The sequence below is a fragment of the Eschrichtius robustus genome, chromosome 1, assembly GCF_028021215.1.
Source record: "Eschrichtius robustus isolate mEscRob2 chromosome 1, mEscRob2.pri, whole genome shotgun sequence".
NCBI classification, from domain to species: Eukaryota; Metazoa; Chordata; class Mammalia; order Artiodactyla; family Eschrichtiidae; genus Eschrichtius; species Eschrichtius robustus.
Genome location: NC_090824.1, coordinates 87,388,523 through 87,406,846, shown reverse-complemented (window position 1 = coordinate 87,406,846; position 18,324 = coordinate 87,388,523). Strand labels below are relative to the sequence as shown.

Below are 18,324 nucleotides of genomic sequence, written 5' to 3'. Positions count from 1 at the left end.
ATGGGTGATTTAACCTAGGGAGAAGCTGGAGAGAGAGGATGGGGAAGGGCCTGGTGTAGAAGACTGGGAGCAGCCAGGGCCTGGGAGAGGTGGGAGGAACACCAGGAGGCTGTAGGCCTGTGGAAGCCACAGGAAGAAGATGCTCAGAGAGGGACAGGCAAGTGTGTTATTGGCGCTAAAGGTCTAGAACAGTGCAGGCCTGTCCAGTGGCCGCCAGCTTCATGTGGCTATGGAGCCCTTGAAATGTGACGAGTGTGAACTGAACATGTGTTGTAAGTGTAAAATAAAATATACACCATGCACACCTAAAAAGAATACAATGTTATATATTAATTATATTTCAATTTAAAAAACGCACGCCAGGGGCTTCCCTGGTGGCGCAGTGGTTGAGAATCTGCCTGCCAAGGCAGGGCACATGGGTTTGATCCCTGGTCCGGGAAGATCCCACATGCCGCGGAGCAACTAAGCCCGTGCGCCACAACTACTGAGTCTGCGCTCTAGAGCCCGTGGTCCGCAACAAGAGAAGCCACCGCAATGAGAAGCCCGCGCACCACAATGAAGAGTAGCCCCCGCTCACCGCAACTAGAGAAAGCCCGCACGCAGCAACGAAGACCCAACGCAGCCAAATATAAATAAATAAATAAAAAACAAAACAAACAAACAAAATAACGCATGCCACATTTCAAAGATGTAGCACAAAAATAAGAATGAATATATTACTTTAATACTTTTTAAAGTAATGATGACGTTGAAATGATAATGTTTGGCATAGATTGGGTTCAATAATATACACTATTAAAATTTCACCTGCTTCTTTTTACTTTTTAAAAATATCACTACTAGGAAATTTTAAGCCACACATGTGGCTTTTGTCCTCTTTCTGTTACAGAGTTTGGTAAGGCGGAGGTCATTTGCAAACTTGGTCAGAGTAGACTGGCTGAGGTTAAGTAATCCCTAGCCAACTGTTTATACACAGGTGAGACAGAATCATCCTCATAATACTATTATGCCTAAAATTAAATAACAAAACTCACCACTAAAATATTCTTCTAGACTTTTTGATACTTATGAAAGTGATTTAATAATTTCACATAAATTGACAATATCATATGCCTTTAAGTTCTTTGAAATGAACTCTCAGATATGGTTTTTCAATCTTTTTTTTAACCTGTATTTTCTTTCTTTCTTTTTTGTCTTCTTTCTTTTTATTTAAACATTTTTCTTTGGTTTTTATTTTTGCCTATCTGGCCAGGAAACTTCATGGTGTTATGGTCGACTTGCCGCACAACCGTGTTCAAATCTGTCACCAACAGGTTCATTAAAAACCTGGCCTGCTCGGGGATTTGTGCCAGCCTGGTCTGCGTGCCCTTCGACATCATCCTCAGCACCAGTCCTCACTGCTGCTGGTGGATCTACACCATGCTCTTCTGCAAGGTCGTTAAGTTTTTGCACAAAGTCTTCTGCTCTGTGACTATCCTCAGCTTCCCTGCCATTGCCTTGGACAGGTAAGATCAGGTAGCCAGGGGTGCAACTTTTTTTTTTTTTTAAGTATATTGAAAAATTAGCATCATGAAGCAAATAGTGAATAGTCAGTGTTCCAAATACTGCTTTTTAGCCTGCTTGTTGTCAACAGAAAGATGTGGCATTGGGGAGGTTACATCATGACGATGCTGGGGCAGAGCTGGATCATGATATAGTTTCAGCTGGGTTGGAATTAGCGGTATTTGCATTGCAATTTGAAGTAGATTGCTCATCAGATTGCTAACTCTGCAATTAGGGCCTTTTGATGCAGGATGAAAACATTTCTGGAAGAACAAGAGAACAATTCAGTGGCTATTTAACAAATGATTAGACAGTCCTGTTGGACCTGGCCAGATAGCACCAGAATTCCTTTGGAGGATTTACTTCCAAGGTTTTATATTGGGATGGTGTTTGTTTTCTCTTCCCGTCCTTTTTTAAAGGATGTTCATTTGGAAATAAATCTTACATCCTAGCTACTGCTGTCATACATAATTTGATCAAATTTATCAAAATGAAGTGTGAAGTTCTCAGTAATCAACAGCTTCCTGTCTTTTCTCTTTGTTGCTAGCACTTCATGAATACAATTGAGATAATAATACATTTTAGAGAATAGAATTAAATAAGCAAAGAAGCATTGAAAAATACTTTGTGTCCACAAGAGCTTTTGATTTCAAGATTTACAGAGAGGAAAAGTTGCTGAAGGGAAAGTGCTGGCTCTTCTGACTTTATACCCTGTGATAAATTTAACTACGTTTTAGATGAATTTAGAATTTTAAAACTCTTTGTGCATTTAAAACATACTCAATACCTTAATGACCTATAAGGGTATGGATTGCAGAATCCATCTATGGAGTCACTTTAGCCTCTCTGGCTTGGAACCCTGATTTCATTAGCTGCCCAGTGTTGTCTGCGTAGAGGACACAGAGCCACACAAAGCCCCCTACATACTAGGAGAAGTCATTGACTTTGTGCTTAAGAAAGAGGACTCTGGAACCAGAAGTCTGGCTTTAAGTCCTACCTATGCTGCTTTCTCGCTGGTGGCTTTGGGCAAAGTGGCTTAACCTCTCTAAGTCTCAGTTTCCTCAGGGGTAAAACGAACTAAATGAATTATTTGTGGCCTGTGTTTGGCCACAATATTTATCTCTCTTTCTCTAGTCTTCCGTTCTGGTTGGTACATTCTTCCTTAGATATATTGTCTGCAATCATTTTACCATCAGATCTTGCAGGGAACCACTCCAGCTCCTTGACAGTTTCTCCCTAGAAACTCACCATCCACAGAGGCAGACGAGGCAGGTGACAAAACCAAGTGACACAGGCCAGGTTGGGGTTGTGTGTCTGCATTCCTGTTCATAGGGGCCATCACTCAGCAGATGCAGCTAATAGTTGCTTTGTGAGTATCACGACTCAGTGGGCCGGACTTTCTATTTCTTAGAAGAGAAATCAGAAATCTAGAATTCTATCATTTTTAAATGTTGGCAATTAATTTGCATTCAGAAACTTAGTATGTGGGCCACTGGAATCCCTTCAGCAAGCTGAATGTGCACCAGGTGGTGCCAGTTTGCCACACCCACTTTTTGGTTACCTTGCATGTCTCTTCCATGCTCAACCAGAGGTCTGTGAACACCTGGGAAGTGCCATTGCACAGAACTGGAATAAAACTGTGAAAAGTCAGAGTGAAAAGTCTGTTTACTTCCTGGTGGGCACCCTAATCCTTTTTGTGTTGATCCATTCTGTGTTCATGGCAGGTGTGTCTTTCTGGCGACCCCTTCCTACCTGCTTGGTGAGGTCTTATGTCTGCAGTCCACATGGCGGACTTTTCTTTCCTGAAGTTTTTTTTTTAAAAATAGTTTTATTGAGATATAATTTACATATCATAAAATTCATTTAAAATGTACAAGTCAATGAATTTTAGTATATGTACAGTTGTGCAGCCATGACCACAATTGAACTTTAGAATATTTCCGTCACCCTAAAAAGAAACATGTGTTCATTTACAGTTATTCCCCATTCCCACCCCCAGACCTAGGCCACCACGAATCTACTTTCTGTCTCTGTATGGGGGGACATTTCATATAAGTGGAATCATACAATATGTGTTCTTTTGTGCCTGGCTTCTTTTACTCAGCATTATGTTTTCAAGGTTCACCCATGTTATAGCAGGTATCAGTACTTCTTTTTTTCTCTTTCCAGCTTTATTGAGTTATAGTTGACATACAGCACTGTACAAGTTTAAGGTATATGACATAATGACTTCTCTTACACATATTGTGAAACGATTCACTATAAATTTAGTTAACATCCATCATCTCATATAGATACCAAAAAATGTTCATTTTCCTTGTAATGAGAACTCACGATCTACTCTCTTAACAACTTACTTCATTCCTTTTTATTGCCAAATAATATTCCCATTGTATGCATATACCACATTTTGTTTATCCATTTACTTGTTGATGGACATTTGGGTTGTTTCCACTTTTTGGCTGTTATAAATAATGCTGCTATGAATCCTGAAGGTTTTTTAAGAGTAGGATTCAACAAGAGTGGGAACACATTATTCTGGACAGGTTGCTATTCTACCTGGAAGCAATGCAATAATCCCTGTGGGTTATTTTGAGCCTTTGGTTTTAGGCAAGAAAATACGCAAATAATAAGAAATCCTTATTTTCTTTCCAGCAGAAAATCTACTGTATTTTTGCCATCATTTTTTTTCAGTGTGTCTTTTATTTTTATTTTTTTAAATTGAAGTATAGTTGATTTACAATGTTTCAGGTGTACAGCAAAGTGATTCTGTTATATACATATATGTGTGTGTGTGTGTGTGTATATATATATATATATATTCTTTTTTAGATTCTCTTCCATTATAGATTATTACAAGATATTGAATATAGTTCCCTGTGCTACACAGTAGGTCCTTGTTGTTTATCTATTTTATATATTGTACTGTATATCTATTAATCCCAAATTCCTAATTTTTTAAAAAGATAAGCAAGTTCTTTTAGTAGAAAAGCAAGTTTGGTAAATTCCTATTTCATTATTCAGAGATGCAGATTACTGGAAAGCATAGGTTCGTTGTGCACGAAGAGAAAGGGAAAACAGTCCTTTCTCTCACTTCTTTCCCAGATATTTGTTTCATGGCACCGAGTCAGCAAGTGAATTGGGAGGCCACCTACACTTCCTGCATCATCCTCTAGAGACGCACACGCTAACAAAATGATGTATAGTGAGCCTGTGTGCTTGTGCTGCAGTCTATTTCCCAACCTAGAATGGAATAAAAAATGACGGGAAGCCTGGTTTTGTTACCTGTCACTTTGCAAATGGGAATCAGTGACAGTGAACGCGTATTCATGCGTGGGCGTGGGGCCATTACAATGGATTTACTGAGCGGTGGTTAGAAAAGCTTCTCCGTATTAAGAGAAAAACAATTGAGAGCGTGCATAACTTATACATTTCTTTCTCTTTTTTTCCCTTCCCAGAAAGTGACCTAGAACACATTTTACCGCACTCCATCCATCTCTGGTCATCCGTGGTCGTGTTGTGTTTGCATCGCCTCTCCCCCAGCTTGTCCCCTGCCAGACTCCACCACAGGGCCGCTTGCTCTTGACATTTTCCCAGGTGCCCCCTTTCCCTACCTCCTTTGTGCGTCCCTCCAGTAGAGCCATCATCTCCTCGGTTGTAATTGTTTGTTTACATGCCCCCTTTCCCCATTTAGTTTAGAAACATTCCCGAGCGCCCTTCCATCTTTGCAGTCCAGTGCCTGGCACAATACCTAGCACATAGGTGGTGCTCAGAAATCCTTGTGACAGAAGGCACGCCTGCTCAACTGGCCCCATGAGGGAATGCATGTTAACAGGGTTGGAAGGTCCAACCTAATGTTGGACTCCAGCATTAGCTGACTGCACAGATGTGGGCCGAGCTAAGGTGAAGAAACTCGCCATAGCTCTGAGGGCTACTGGCTGCCCTTTCATGACAGATGTGGTTCTAGAATCTAACAAATTACTTGGTTTCCCCAAGTCATAGGTGATATTGAAACAAGGTGCTTTTGGAATTCTGATTAGGTGGTTATAGAATAATCAAGTCAAGCTTGAAGGAAAAAAGTCTTCCCTGATTTTAACAAAAATCTAATCATGCAGGCATTTTAGGTCTATTAATTGCTCTTAGGGGTACTGAGCGATTATCATGGGAACAATGGCGATTGAGCAGGCATGATTTTTTTCAGTCAAATTGATTTTGTGGAAGGATTTTGTCAGAGTCCCTCCCTCACACTGGCTTCTTCTGCCCCAGGTGGCTGTAAATGCTAGTGATATCTGTGCATATCCACTGTGGGACGAGTCTCCTTTGGATTTGTGTGCAGACACATTTTCTTTCTCTTAGCGGCTTTGAAAATTGCCCTCAAGCTCCTCTAGCCCAGGTATAAATTTTTTTTACAAATTAGCCTTTACCCTTAAATTGAAAAAGAGGTGTCTTTCCAGCAGATGGAGATATCCTTTCTATTGAGGGCACTCTTTTGGATTTAGTCCTGGTGGCAATAATTATAAAGCTAACTGTGAATTGTGCAGCAAAATCCTCAAAACTTAAGGTCTAGCTTCCTAATTCCCCCAGTGGTTTCCTCTGTCTTAGGCAGAATAAAAGAAATTGATCCTTTCTTTCCTCTCTCCTACTCTTAGTAGTATAGATTCCCCTAATTAAAGTGTATCTTCTGTGAAATGAATTTTGCTTGTGCGTTTGGCAGGTACTACTCAGTCCTCTATCCGCTGGAGAGAAAAATATCCGATGCAAAGTCCCGAGAACTAGTGATATACATCTGGGCCCATGCCGTGGTGGCCAGCGTCCCTGTGTTTGCGGTGACCAACGTGGCTGACATCTATGCCATGTCCACCTGCACGGAAGTCTGGAGCAACTCGTTGGGCCACCTGGTGTACGTTCTGGTCTACAACGTCACCACGGTCATCGTGCCTGTGGCTGTGGTATTCCTCTTCTTGATACTGATCCGCCGGGCCCTGAGTGCCAGCCAGAAGAAGAAGGTCATCATAGCAGCACTGCGGACACCGCAGAACACCATCTCTATCCCCTATGCCTCCCAGCGGGAGGCCGAGCTGCACGCCACCCTGCTGTCCATGGTGATGGTCTTCATCTTGTGCAGCGTGCCCTATGCCACACTGGTCGTCTACCAGACTGTGCTCAATGTCCCCGACACTTCTGTCTTCTTGCTGCTCACGGCCATTTGGCTGCCCAAAGTCTCTCTGCTGGCGAACCCTGTGCTCTTTCTTACCGTGAACAAATCGATCCGCAAGTGCTTGGTAGGGACCTTGGTACAACTGCACCACCGCTACAGTCGCCGGAATGTGGTGGGCACAGGGAGCGGGGTGGCCGATGCCAGCCTGGAGCCCAGCATGCGCTCGGGCAGCCAGCTCCTGGAGATGTTCCACATTGGGCAGCAGCAGATCTTTAAGCCCACGGATGATGAGGAAGAGAGTGAAGCCAAGTATGCCAGCTCAGCTGACCTCCAGGCCAGGGAGCTACTTCCCACCTGCCTGGAGGCAGAGCGGGGGCCACGGTTTGCTACCCCTGCACCACCCCCGGGCACAGTGGACTCTATATCCCAGGTGGCACCAGCAGTCCCTGTGGAACCTGAGACATTCCCTGACAGGTATTCCCTGCAGTTCGGCTTTGGGCCATTTGAGTTGCCTCCCCAGTGGCTCTCGGAGACCCGAAATAGCAAGAAGAGGCTGCTTCCCCCCTTGGGCAACACCCCAGAAGAGCTGATCCAGACAAAGATGCCCAAGGTAGGCAGGGTGGAGCGGAAGATGAGCAGAAACAATAAAGTGAGCATCTTCCCAAAGGTGGATTCCTAGCAAGTCTTGTAAATCCCTGGAAGCAACAGACCTTCCACATTCCTGCCCTCCCTTCACTGGGCCTATGATTTGTCTGATCTCCTTGCAGCCCAGTATGGGTTGATTCCTCCTCTATGGGCCAGATGCTTTTGAATGAGAGGGAAATCTATATAAAATCGAATGTCCTCTTTATTGAGGGCGTATATATATACATTTATACATATATATATATATATACACACACATATATATATTTATCTCAGTGATCCTCAGTAAAGTCCACATTCCTCTCTATGGAGACGAAAGCTGGGTAGTGGGAAATGGGCCTTGGGTGGGTTCTCTGTGTGCATTTTCTGGGGATATCTCAGTTCCGGGCCCTGCAGAAAATACACGGAGAGAAGAACGGCTATGAGTTCAAAGGAAGCAGGGGCACTCTAAGAGAAGCCCAAGATAATTATGGAGCCATGTGGCCACAAGAAAATGCCTATTTGATTGATTTTAAAATGACAAATATTCAAAATGGTTTATATTGATCTCTATCTTTAGGGAAGATAGAACCTTGGCATTTGATACCTTTTTTCTGGACGGCCTGATCACATGGCTCACAGTTTCTCCCGATGCCCTTCATCTCCTTCGCTGGGATGTAGGTGAGGGATGAATGAATATTGCACCCCCATTTGACAGACATGGCAATAGATGTGCCCGGGGATTAGGAAGATATTCTGTCCTTGATTATCCTGACCATCTCCTAGCATCACTAAGGCCTCAGAAAGAGAAGTTCGCCGAGTCGGTTGGAAAACACTGCAAGCTTTTATCATGTCTTTCCCCCTTAAGTTGTGTTTTTTTCAACAAATGAGAGAGAAGCTTAGAAGTGGAGAAGAAAGACTGAGAAATATCCACACGCTGTAGAGTTTTCTCTTCCCACATGGTCTCATGTGAAAGATTTTATGCAGCAATCAGCAGGGGTAAAGTGTATTGAAAAAGATTTGTGCCAACTTCTGGAATTAAAGGTCATTTAAAAAGGCAAAGTTAGGGTAAACGGGGTCCTCTGGAAACGTCAAGCTAAAAATACTTGATTAGGAAAAGTGAGTCTGCCCAAAAGAGTGGGAAAAGTAGGTTCCCTTCCAAGGAGGACCGCAGACCCCATGCGTCGCCAGTCTCATTTTCAGTCTGTTTGTACGACTGTGGTTCTCCCTTCATTTTGGGCACAAAGGAGGAACAGAACATGGAAAAGGAATTCATCACTGTACAATGCCAAGGCAATACCTAGCCCAGGTGAGCTCTCCTCTTACTCCTTCCCGGTGAAGTTGTAGCAGGAGCCAGACAGGATAGAAGACGGGGAACAGTGTCCTCAATCGATCAGTCGCCTGGGGGCTCTCACAGCAATTCGAGTCTACTTTGGGGTGGGCTTCACCAGGTTGAATCCAAACCACAAAGGAAACTTCACTCTTAAGGAGAGCAAATCAAGCGCCAGGTCTGCCCTTCTCTGGAGGCCGTTTTGTTCTTGTTCATAGTATGGAAGGGAGCCAATCCAGTGCCTTGAGCAAGCTTCAAGGGAGGGGACATCCTCAGCAGCAAAGAACACATCCCAACGGCAGGGGTCCTCACGGATCTTCTCCTTGAACCACACAGGCCCTTGTCCCTCGTAGGAAGGTCAGACTATGTGTAGGGAGTTTCCTTTTCCTGTCCTTTCCTGGGTGTGCTGTCTTGTGATTCCCGAATGTGAACCCAAAGACCCTTGTCCGGAGGAGGGAGTGCCTTCCTCTTTGTGTTCGTCTCTTTGAAGCATTGTGTGCTCACAGCGGAAACAGGGGCCTGCCACCAACTCTCCCGGGGCCCCTGTGTGCCCTCTGGAGCTCCTTGCCCTGATGCTTCCCGTTGTGGCCCTTCAAGCTTATCTTTCAAACCGTCACAGTTGTTACAGCGTTCATCAAGAGGAAACATAACCTGTCAGAAACTTGTGTCCACTTTAGAAGAATCTGTCAAATGTAGCCACGTTGGTGTCATTCTGATAACGTATATGTACAACTTAATAAATTCTGGTGAGCCGGAATTTGATAGATGTTTCTTATGTATGTTTGAAGCAGTTGGTTGACTTCTAACAGGTCATGGCCAGGTGTATTTCTATACTCTTTGAAGAATTATGTTTTAATAAAAAATTGAAAAGCAGTTTCTGAACTCAAAAAAGGTTGTCTGAGTGATTTTTTGTTTGTTTGTTTTCTTTTTTTCCGCCTCTCAAGTGGTATACTATCTGAACCTCTCTCTTCCTGTGTGATCTCAAAAGAAAGGTGTTTATTTTCCTCCCAACATGCAGATGCAGCATTCTAGTAGCATTTTCTTATGTTGTTGCAACTTGAAAAATGAATTCCCAAAGAAGAAACTGCAATGTTTGAATAAATGTCCCAAACCTGTGTTCCAAATGGAATTGGTGGATGGTCTGCTCAAGCCTGTATGTGGAGCTACACGGGGAAGAGTATAGTGCAGCCGTCATTACCCCTTATGGTTGGGGCCATGGCCTTGAGGTCAGATGGCCCATGTTTGAATCCTGACTCTACCACTGACCCATCTTGTGACCTTGAGCAGGTGAGGTAATCTCCATGTATCTTGGTTTCCTCTCTATAAAATGGGGAGGTAATAACTGTGTCAGAGGCTTCTGTTGCCCTGACTCACATATTTCACCTCTGATTTTAGCCATGTCTGCAGCGGGCCATTGTTGGCTGCATCTCCTCACTTCCCTGAGAGCCATCAAGGCCTACTTTCTCTGCTGTCTGCCCTGGGAGAGCTCCCTAGCTCTGGGGGGTAACCCTTGATCAGTGGGACATGGGAACCAGTGGATAAATGCCCCTGTCCTTCTGCTGGACAATTGTGGGAGGCATCTTTCCACTTCTCAGGAAGTCCAGCAAATTGAGTCCCTGTTGCCCACCACAGTGTCCAAATAATGCATCCTTTTACTGACTCTTCTTCCTCCTTCCCTGTCTGGCTTTCTCTACCCTCATTCATGCCCTCAAGGATCACCTCCCCAAAACCAACTGCACAAAGCCCTTGTCTCAAGCTCTGTTTTCAGGGGAATCCAAGTGAGACAATAGTATGCCTCATGGGGCAGTTGTGAGGATCAAATGGCATGGTCTATTTAACACAAAGTGTGGCACACAGTAAAACTATATCAATATTAGTGCTTACATGTATGTGTTGGGCGTGAACAATAATCCTTTTGTCAGCTGTATTGATCAGAATTTAGTGGTTAAATCCCTTTCTGCCCCCTCTTAAATTTCTTTCTATATGCGTATTCACTGCAGTCCATATACAAAAGGTAATATACGCACAAAGGAGGTGCTAGAATGACATGTGGTGTACCTTTTAAGGCAACAGGTGAGAAAGTACAGCACAGATGGGATAACGCTTTTGAAATATTAACCATATTAGCTGCTGGCATCTAATTTCTCTCCCCTCCTTTTCCTTGCTTGATACATTCACATGTATTGCTTCTGGGAAGGTGCGGGGAAGGCGTTCATTGCCTCAAAGGAAAGCAAATAGACTGTGAGTCTCTTTCCAGTTTTTGTGTATCAAAGCCTAGGTTTTAGGAGAACAGAGGGGACTCCTGGGATGAGCCCACTGGATATTTGGTAATGATTTTCAAGAATTGGGGGTTGCAACTGGCACCTAGTGAGTCAAGGCCAGGGATGCTGCTAAACGCCCTATAATGCACAGGACAGCCCGTACAGCAAAGACGTATCTGGTCCAAAATACCAATAATGCCAATGTTGAGAAATCTTGGGTTAGCCAAGCACTGAGAAACACTGGGTTAGCCAAAGGTTTGAGATGGTTTGAGGAAGGGGAACCATCCCCCCTCAGTGGAAAAAGCTTCCCTGGACTTGAGGATAGTAGAGAAGAGAAGTCAGGGGTAAGTGATAATGTAGACATCTGTACCTTCTGGATAAGGGGCCTAATGCTGCCTCCTAGGCAAAGCCCCAAGAAAGCAAACAAAGAAACAGCAAAACAGCAAAACAAAGAAAGATTTGGGCAATTGCAAAGGGAACCAGTGTGTGCCCTGCTCCCCAGGGCGTGGATCCCTGTGGAGAGTTTGGTAGTGAGTCCAGGAACCAGGGCCTCACTCAGATATTTACATAAGTGTCTTGAAAGAAAGAGAGAGCTTCAAGCCCAAAGGAGCAGGTGGCCGGGAAAGATGGATCACAAGATCAAATGGGGCAAGGGATGACCATGTAGGCAATGACACAGAGGACAGATGTCACTTCACACTCCACAGAACCCATGGTGTCATGTGGGAGGGAAGGAAACCTTGAATGTGAGCTTATATCTATTATCCCAGGATCTCACGATGAAAATTAAGCTATAGCAAAACAATAAAGAAAATTATGTATTGTTCCACACTTTTTTGAGACTGAAGCAATTAATTTGTATTTCAACCTTGAAGGGAAAATGAGACTTTAAGTTTCTTTTCAACTCTGAAATTTTATGTTTCTATAGTCTATTATTCTACATATGAATACATGCTTATAAAAATCTTTTCTAGTTTATTTTGGCTTCCCTCTGCCAAAATTCTCATTCCCTTTTGCACTTCCTTCTTTGTAATTTTCATGGAGGAAATTTGGTGTAAACAGATTTTATATACTACTACCCGAAGGTCCACACAGAATTAAACGCTGGCCTTCTGTCTCTGGGTTGTTTCTCTGAGAGAAACATTTAATTAAATCCATTATTATTTAAAAGGCAAATGATACAAGGGATACTTCTCTTTCCAAACCCAACTCTTGAAAGATAATACTAGAACTCTGGCCAGTTTTAAATATAGATGAAATAATGACTGCAGATCTAGAGAAACTAAGAAAATAGAAATCACATTGAAAAGGAAAATGTACCTAAAATTTTGTTTGAGTTTTTCAGTGGTTTACTGGAAGTTGATTTTGAGAAAGAAAAGCTAATACATTCTGTCCCTGTGAAGACAATTCTGAACATACAAGAGTGATTTACATGTACACGTCATAAGCTGGAGCAGATGCAGTTACTCACCTCCTAAACATCCACCTTCCTTCCTTCTTCCTCATAGTGTCGACCCCATCCCGGATCCAGGGGAGATCATGATTAGAGGAGACTTTTTTGCTATATTTAAGAATAATCCATGTATACAGATAAAGATACAAATTGACTTTAAAAAATGAGACCTACAAAAGTCTATTAAAAAGCTTCTGAATTTTGCAATGCACCACCTGACTGAACAACAACGAAAAAAAACCAGGAAACCATATGTATCATTAAAAGGAATTGAGAAAATAAGGTAATTTAGGCTTTCAGGGTGAGAGTGACCAACGGCTCTTTGCTGATATGCTCAAAGGATGTCAGTTTACTCAGATAATTCCTTCAGTTTGGCTTTATGAACTAGGCAATTGTAGGATGTTCTGAATTTTATTTTTTCCCTATATATTCTCAATAAACAAGAAGAAATATTTCTTTTTTGGGGGGTGTATTTATTAAAGCACTTTTAAGAATTACTGCTCCTTTTTAAAAAATATTTTTATTTACTTATTTGGTTGCACCTGGTCTTAGTTGTGGCGGGCAGGCTCCTTTGTTGCGGCTCCCTGGCTCCTTAGTTGTGGCATGTGAACTCTTAGTTGTGGCATGCATGTGGGATCTAGCTCCCTGACCAGGGATTGAACCCGGGTCCCCTGCATGGGGAGCACGGAGTCTTAACCACTGCACCACCAGGGAAGTCCCTATTGCTCCTTTTTAAGAGTAAGTTTAATTTAAATAATGCTAGTTTGCTTCAGAAGTTAATTTAAAACCCTCATCATATTATAGATAAATATGTATAAAATAGAGAGTTTAATAGATTAAACTATCCTGGAATTTATTTATAATCAATGTTCCCATTTACTTAAAAAAAATCTAAAGTGAATGTAACAAATACCTTTGCGTTAACTACTTCAAATCATTAGAATACTTAGAAGGTCTTAATTAATTTTAATTTATAATACTCTCTGCCTTAAAGTTTATTCTCTTGGTAGCACTTGGCTTCTCTTTGCCTGCTTTGTATTTACGTACGATTTACTGGAGGATATTAAAGCACAGTCCACAGACTTCTGCAGGAAATGATACGATCTCTCTTTTGCAGATGGGGAAACTAGAGGCACAGATGGCCCTAAGAGATGAAACAAGTTAGAGACAGAGCTAAAAACAGTACAGAAGGCATTAAGGACCAATTCTTCCACTGCACCCTCCAAAGTACTGATGATCATTATCATCTCTCCTTATTATGACTATTTTTTGAATACCCACTTGGCACACGCTATTAAACTATACTGGGGACTGTATTAAAAGCCTTCACGCCCGACAGCTGTTTTTCTCATTGTTATTTCCTAAAGTTCCTTCTGCTTCATGATTTCCTGTTTCATGGTAGAGGCATTCAGTTCAGAGTAAATGTTAAGAACCTGTTAGCAGAAGGCCAAGATTGCGATTGCTCAGCTGAGAGTCCTCACAGGAATCATCTTCTGCCTCAGGTCTTCCCTGTTAATCCCTGCATCGAGTTGACCCTTAGTTTAATTTAAGAGTCCCTGCCCTCACATCACTCTCATCCATTGCCCACGCTCCCCCAAGGAGCGAGTACTCTTCCATGCAGGTATACGAAATATTAACAAGAGTGATTCATTCATAACAGTAAGTATTATTGCATTTAATACACACTGTTATAATAGAGTATAAAGTGTTTGAGATATGGTCTCTGCCCTCTGGACAGCTTAAGGGAGAAAAAAAAAGAAAAAAACCCCACAAGAGACAAGAGAGCAATAAATGATCACGTGCTGACAAGAAGTGCTGAGGGAAAGTGAAAATTATCCTTCATTGAGAGGATGCATCTTCCTCAATGATTTTGTTTGTTGGATGGCAAATTTTTCTGTAAATCCAAGACGTTTCTCCCTCCATAAAATGACCACTTACTTCATATAGTCATAGCGCTTAGAATTTGGAAGATCTTAGCCTAGTTTTATACCACCTCTATAATTTAATAAGAAGGAATGGAGGCCCAGGAGGTTAAGTGATTTTTTTGCAAGACCTCGGAGCAGAAGTCATGATTTTTAAAAATGCCTAATCCATAAGCAAAATGTGTGGCGGGGAAACCAGTGCTTTAAAATGTCTTTTTCATGACATTGAGAAGGGGAAATATTTCTCTGACTAATGCCTTCCATTTTCTTGCTGTTGTTATCGCGAATAGATAGGTAACTACTACATATTGGCACTCAGAAATCCCCCTTACTCTTGACACTTGCTATCTAAAATCAGTGGTGGTGAGGAGTTGGAGGGGATTAATATGACCATCTAGCTCCTGCCTCTGTCAGGATCTCTGAGCAACTAGGTATGATTAGAGAAAGGCTGAAAAGCTTACTTGCTCAGAAATAGCTTACTAGAGGATTTGACTCAGTGAAAGTGACCAACAAAAGGTAGACAAATGAATGCAAGTGTGCCACCTGAATACAAAATTTCTATAAATTTGGACCAAGGTAATGATCTTTAGATTCATAACAAAAAACAGTTGGCAGTTTTCACAAGAATACCAAGTCATCTGTAGCAAAACATACAAGATAAATGAGCATTTAATGGATGACAGGTGTGAACTGAACCCGATAATTCACCTTTTTTCATTCTTCAGCATAGATTAGAAGGCTGCTTTTATGTGAAGTAAAAGTACTCGTTTTATTTACAGTTGCAGTGAAACATTCAATACAGAATCTCAAGAACATTTTAACTTATTTCTACAAAGTAAGGAAAAGTATTCAGGAGTTAACTTTCCATTATTTAATAGATGGGCTGGTAAACTGAATCCTGGAAAAGTGAAGAGGCTTGTCCTTCTAGAATCAACAACAGAGGGAGACGTGAACCCAAATCTCATAAAACCTAAACCATTTTTCAATTCACTCTATTGCATTGTGCTGTAAAAATAGGGTGCACTGATTGTGGTTTTGCTTTGTTTAATTCTTTATGGATTGCAGAGGACAAGACCGATGGCTGTTACCACTGCCCAGGTGTTTCTAAACAGGCAATTCTTACTGCCCTGCTTATTGAACACGTGATTTTTATGCTGGTGTGAATACTGTCACAGTTCAGGCTGGAACACATGAGCAGTGGTTTCCAAAGAGGGCCAAGTCTGCTTAAGTCAGATATTCACAGAGTCTCAGAGCTGAAAGTAAGCTTAGAAATCTTTATCCTGCCCCTTATTTTACTAGATGAAGAAACAGATGGAGAGAAGTTAAGAGACCAGGCCCAGGTCAGCTCTTGCAGATGCTGGCTGAGAAACCAGGGATGTGTAATTTAAAATGGTTTTGTGTGTCAGTGTATGGGTTACATAACAAATTTTGAGCCAAATTAGTATATTAATTCCAATTTGTCTGTGATGATAAAATGAAGAGAAAATAAACCAATCTTGGTTAAATAAGGAATTGAATGATCAAATAAGAAAAAGATTTACACAGGAAACCCTACAGTCATCAAAATGATGACTAGCTTCTAGTCTAATAAACATATTGTATGTTCAGATAGAAACATTATTTTGAATTTGAACTAAGAAAAAATATATGTAAGGAGTGAGATGCTAAGAATGCCAGGATGGCAGCCTGACAGCTGAGGAATAAACACCCCCTTTGGTTGTTTACCTATTTCTTCTTTATCTCTTAGATGTTAACTCTGAGAAAAATAATTTTTCTACATTGTTACTTAAGACCCTGAAAGTTTGATCTGAATACATTTCAAACATGCTATGCGAATTTCTTTTAACTTCCTTTATGTTAAAGTAAATTGGGCTTCCCTAGTGGTGCAGTGGTTGAGAATCTGCCTGCCAATGCGGGGGACACGGGTTCCAGCCCTGGTCTGGGAAGATCCCACGTGCCGCGGAGCAATTAGGCCCGTGAGCCACAACTACTGAGCCTGCGCATCTGGAGCCTGTGCTCCGCAACAAGAGAGGCCGCGATAGTGAGAGGCCCGCGCACCGCGATGAAGAGCGGCCCCCACTTGCCGCAACTAGAGAAAGCCCTCGCACAGAAACGAAGACCCAACACAGCCAAAAATAAATTAAAAAAAAAAAAAATCTTTAAAATAAATAAATAAATTGCAAGGTTTCCATAACAATAAAGATTTATATAATTTTTATTCTAAAAATGCATTTTAGTATATAGATCAGGAGACCCAATTTAAAACAAAAAATGAAGGAACAAACAAAATACTCTATGGGACCAGAGACCTAGCTCAACTCAGAAGTTATGGTTTGGAATCAGACAAGTGTGAAGCATGACACTCAATGCACGGACAGTGTTCTGAAACCGTGAGTTTCTGCCCAGGATTAATCGCTGCCGTGAAATTACTAAACTTCCCTTTAGCCATAACCCACAAGCAGTGTCTCGTCCATTTTCCTGGCAGGGGCCAAATGCCAAGAGCAAAACCGTGTAATCTCAACTGGCATCCAGCAAAGGAGACTGCAGCTAGCCTCGGGAAACTTCTGGCAACTCTATAATTCTTTACAGGTAACAGAATTGCCGCAGGCGACAAATGTGTGGAGCCAGCAGTATAACCAGAGAGTAAAACGGTCTGTTACTGTGAGGGAATTCTCCAAGAAAAGAAGAGAAACCGATTTCTCCCTTTCTGGTGAGAATGACTCACTTAGCAGAGCTGATTGCTTGAGGGCAGAACTGAGATGCACCCCTCCCCCCCCCAAAAAAAATTATTCTATATTTCAGAAGGTATCTTTATCCTCTTTGATTTATTTCACTACCTTTTAAAAAACAAGCCTCTATTAGCTTTCTGGGCCATAAATGTACAGCTGCACAGTGTGTGTGCGTTGATTTTTAGGCATCTCCACAATATCCTGGCACAGTTATTTCCCCCCATGCTGTCACTCATATCACTTGGACAAGTTAAACATGGTCACATGACAATGCCTGGGCTACCTCCTTTCACTTAAAAATTCAAAGGGTATCGTGTGTTTGGGCTACCAGATATTGTGACATAGCAAGCTTCCCGTCACCCCCCACCCATTTTTAAAATGGGGACATCCTCTGACTAGCACTTGATTCTCTATAGCACTCCCTAATAGACAGGCAGAGGAAGGAAAGGGTTCAGAATCAAGGAAGTGGGAAGGGAGAACATTTTTCAGTTTTCTAGCTTACTATTTACAAAGGAAGTACTGGACGTCTCTGTTCAGAGCTCCTGGGTTGCACAGCTCCAGGCGTCTCCATGGTGCCTCTCCGAGCATGACCTCAGTGCTATTTACCTTTTCAAATGCAAACTTGAAGGCAGTGTTTTTCAAAGCATGCTCATGGTCGTACTGCACCAAAATCACCAGGGTGTTTGTTAAAATGCACATTCCTGGGCTGGACCCCAGACTTACTAAATCAGGGAATAGGGACTAAAATCAACATTTAAAATAACACCTGAGGGGCTTCCCTGGTGGTGCAGTGGTTGAGAATCCGCCTGCCAATGCAGCCAACGCAGGGGACAGGGGTTCGAGCCCTGGTCCAGGAAGATCCCACCTGCTGTGGAGCCTGTGCTCTAGAGCCCGTGTGCCACAACTACTGGGCCCGTGCGCCTGGAGCCCATGCTTTGCCACGGGAGAAGCCTCTGCAATGAGAGACCCGCGCACCGCAACGAGGAGTGGCCCCCACTCGCCACAACTAGGGATAGCCCACGTGCAGCAACGAAGACCCAACACAGCTAAAACCAAATAAAATAAATAAATTAAAAAATATTTAAAATAAATAACACCTGAAATGATCCTTATGAATGACAAAATCTGAGAACCCATTTTTAGCAGATTTATTAGTTAATAGCTTTTAAGTACTAAAAAAGGTACTAAAAGAGAACTAAACTTAAAGTACATTTTACTGTGAATAAAAGTAGGATTACCTGTTCCAGAACTTGCTTTTTGTTCTTTAAGACTTGATTTACTTCCCTGGTCATGTCTCCTGATTAC

General features: G+C 42.2%; 1 protein-coding gene across 1 annotated transcript in view; it reads left to right on the top strand.

Moving 5' to 3' along the window:
- The window catches only part of GPR176 (G protein-coupled receptor 176), a 108,454-nt gene extending 98,986 nt beyond the window's left edge, over positions 1-9,468 (top strand). Inside the window, exons 2-3 of the mRNA XM_068549140.1 lie at positions 1,253-1,505; positions 6,257-9,468. Coding sequence (XP_068405241.1) covers positions 1,253-1,505; positions 6,257-7,379 — 1,376 coding nt within the window. The 3' untranslated portion in view covers positions 7,380-9,468. The remainder of the gene's footprint in view (positions 1-1,252; positions 1,506-6,256) is intronic.
- Positions 9,469-18,324: the final 8,856 nt, after the last annotated feature.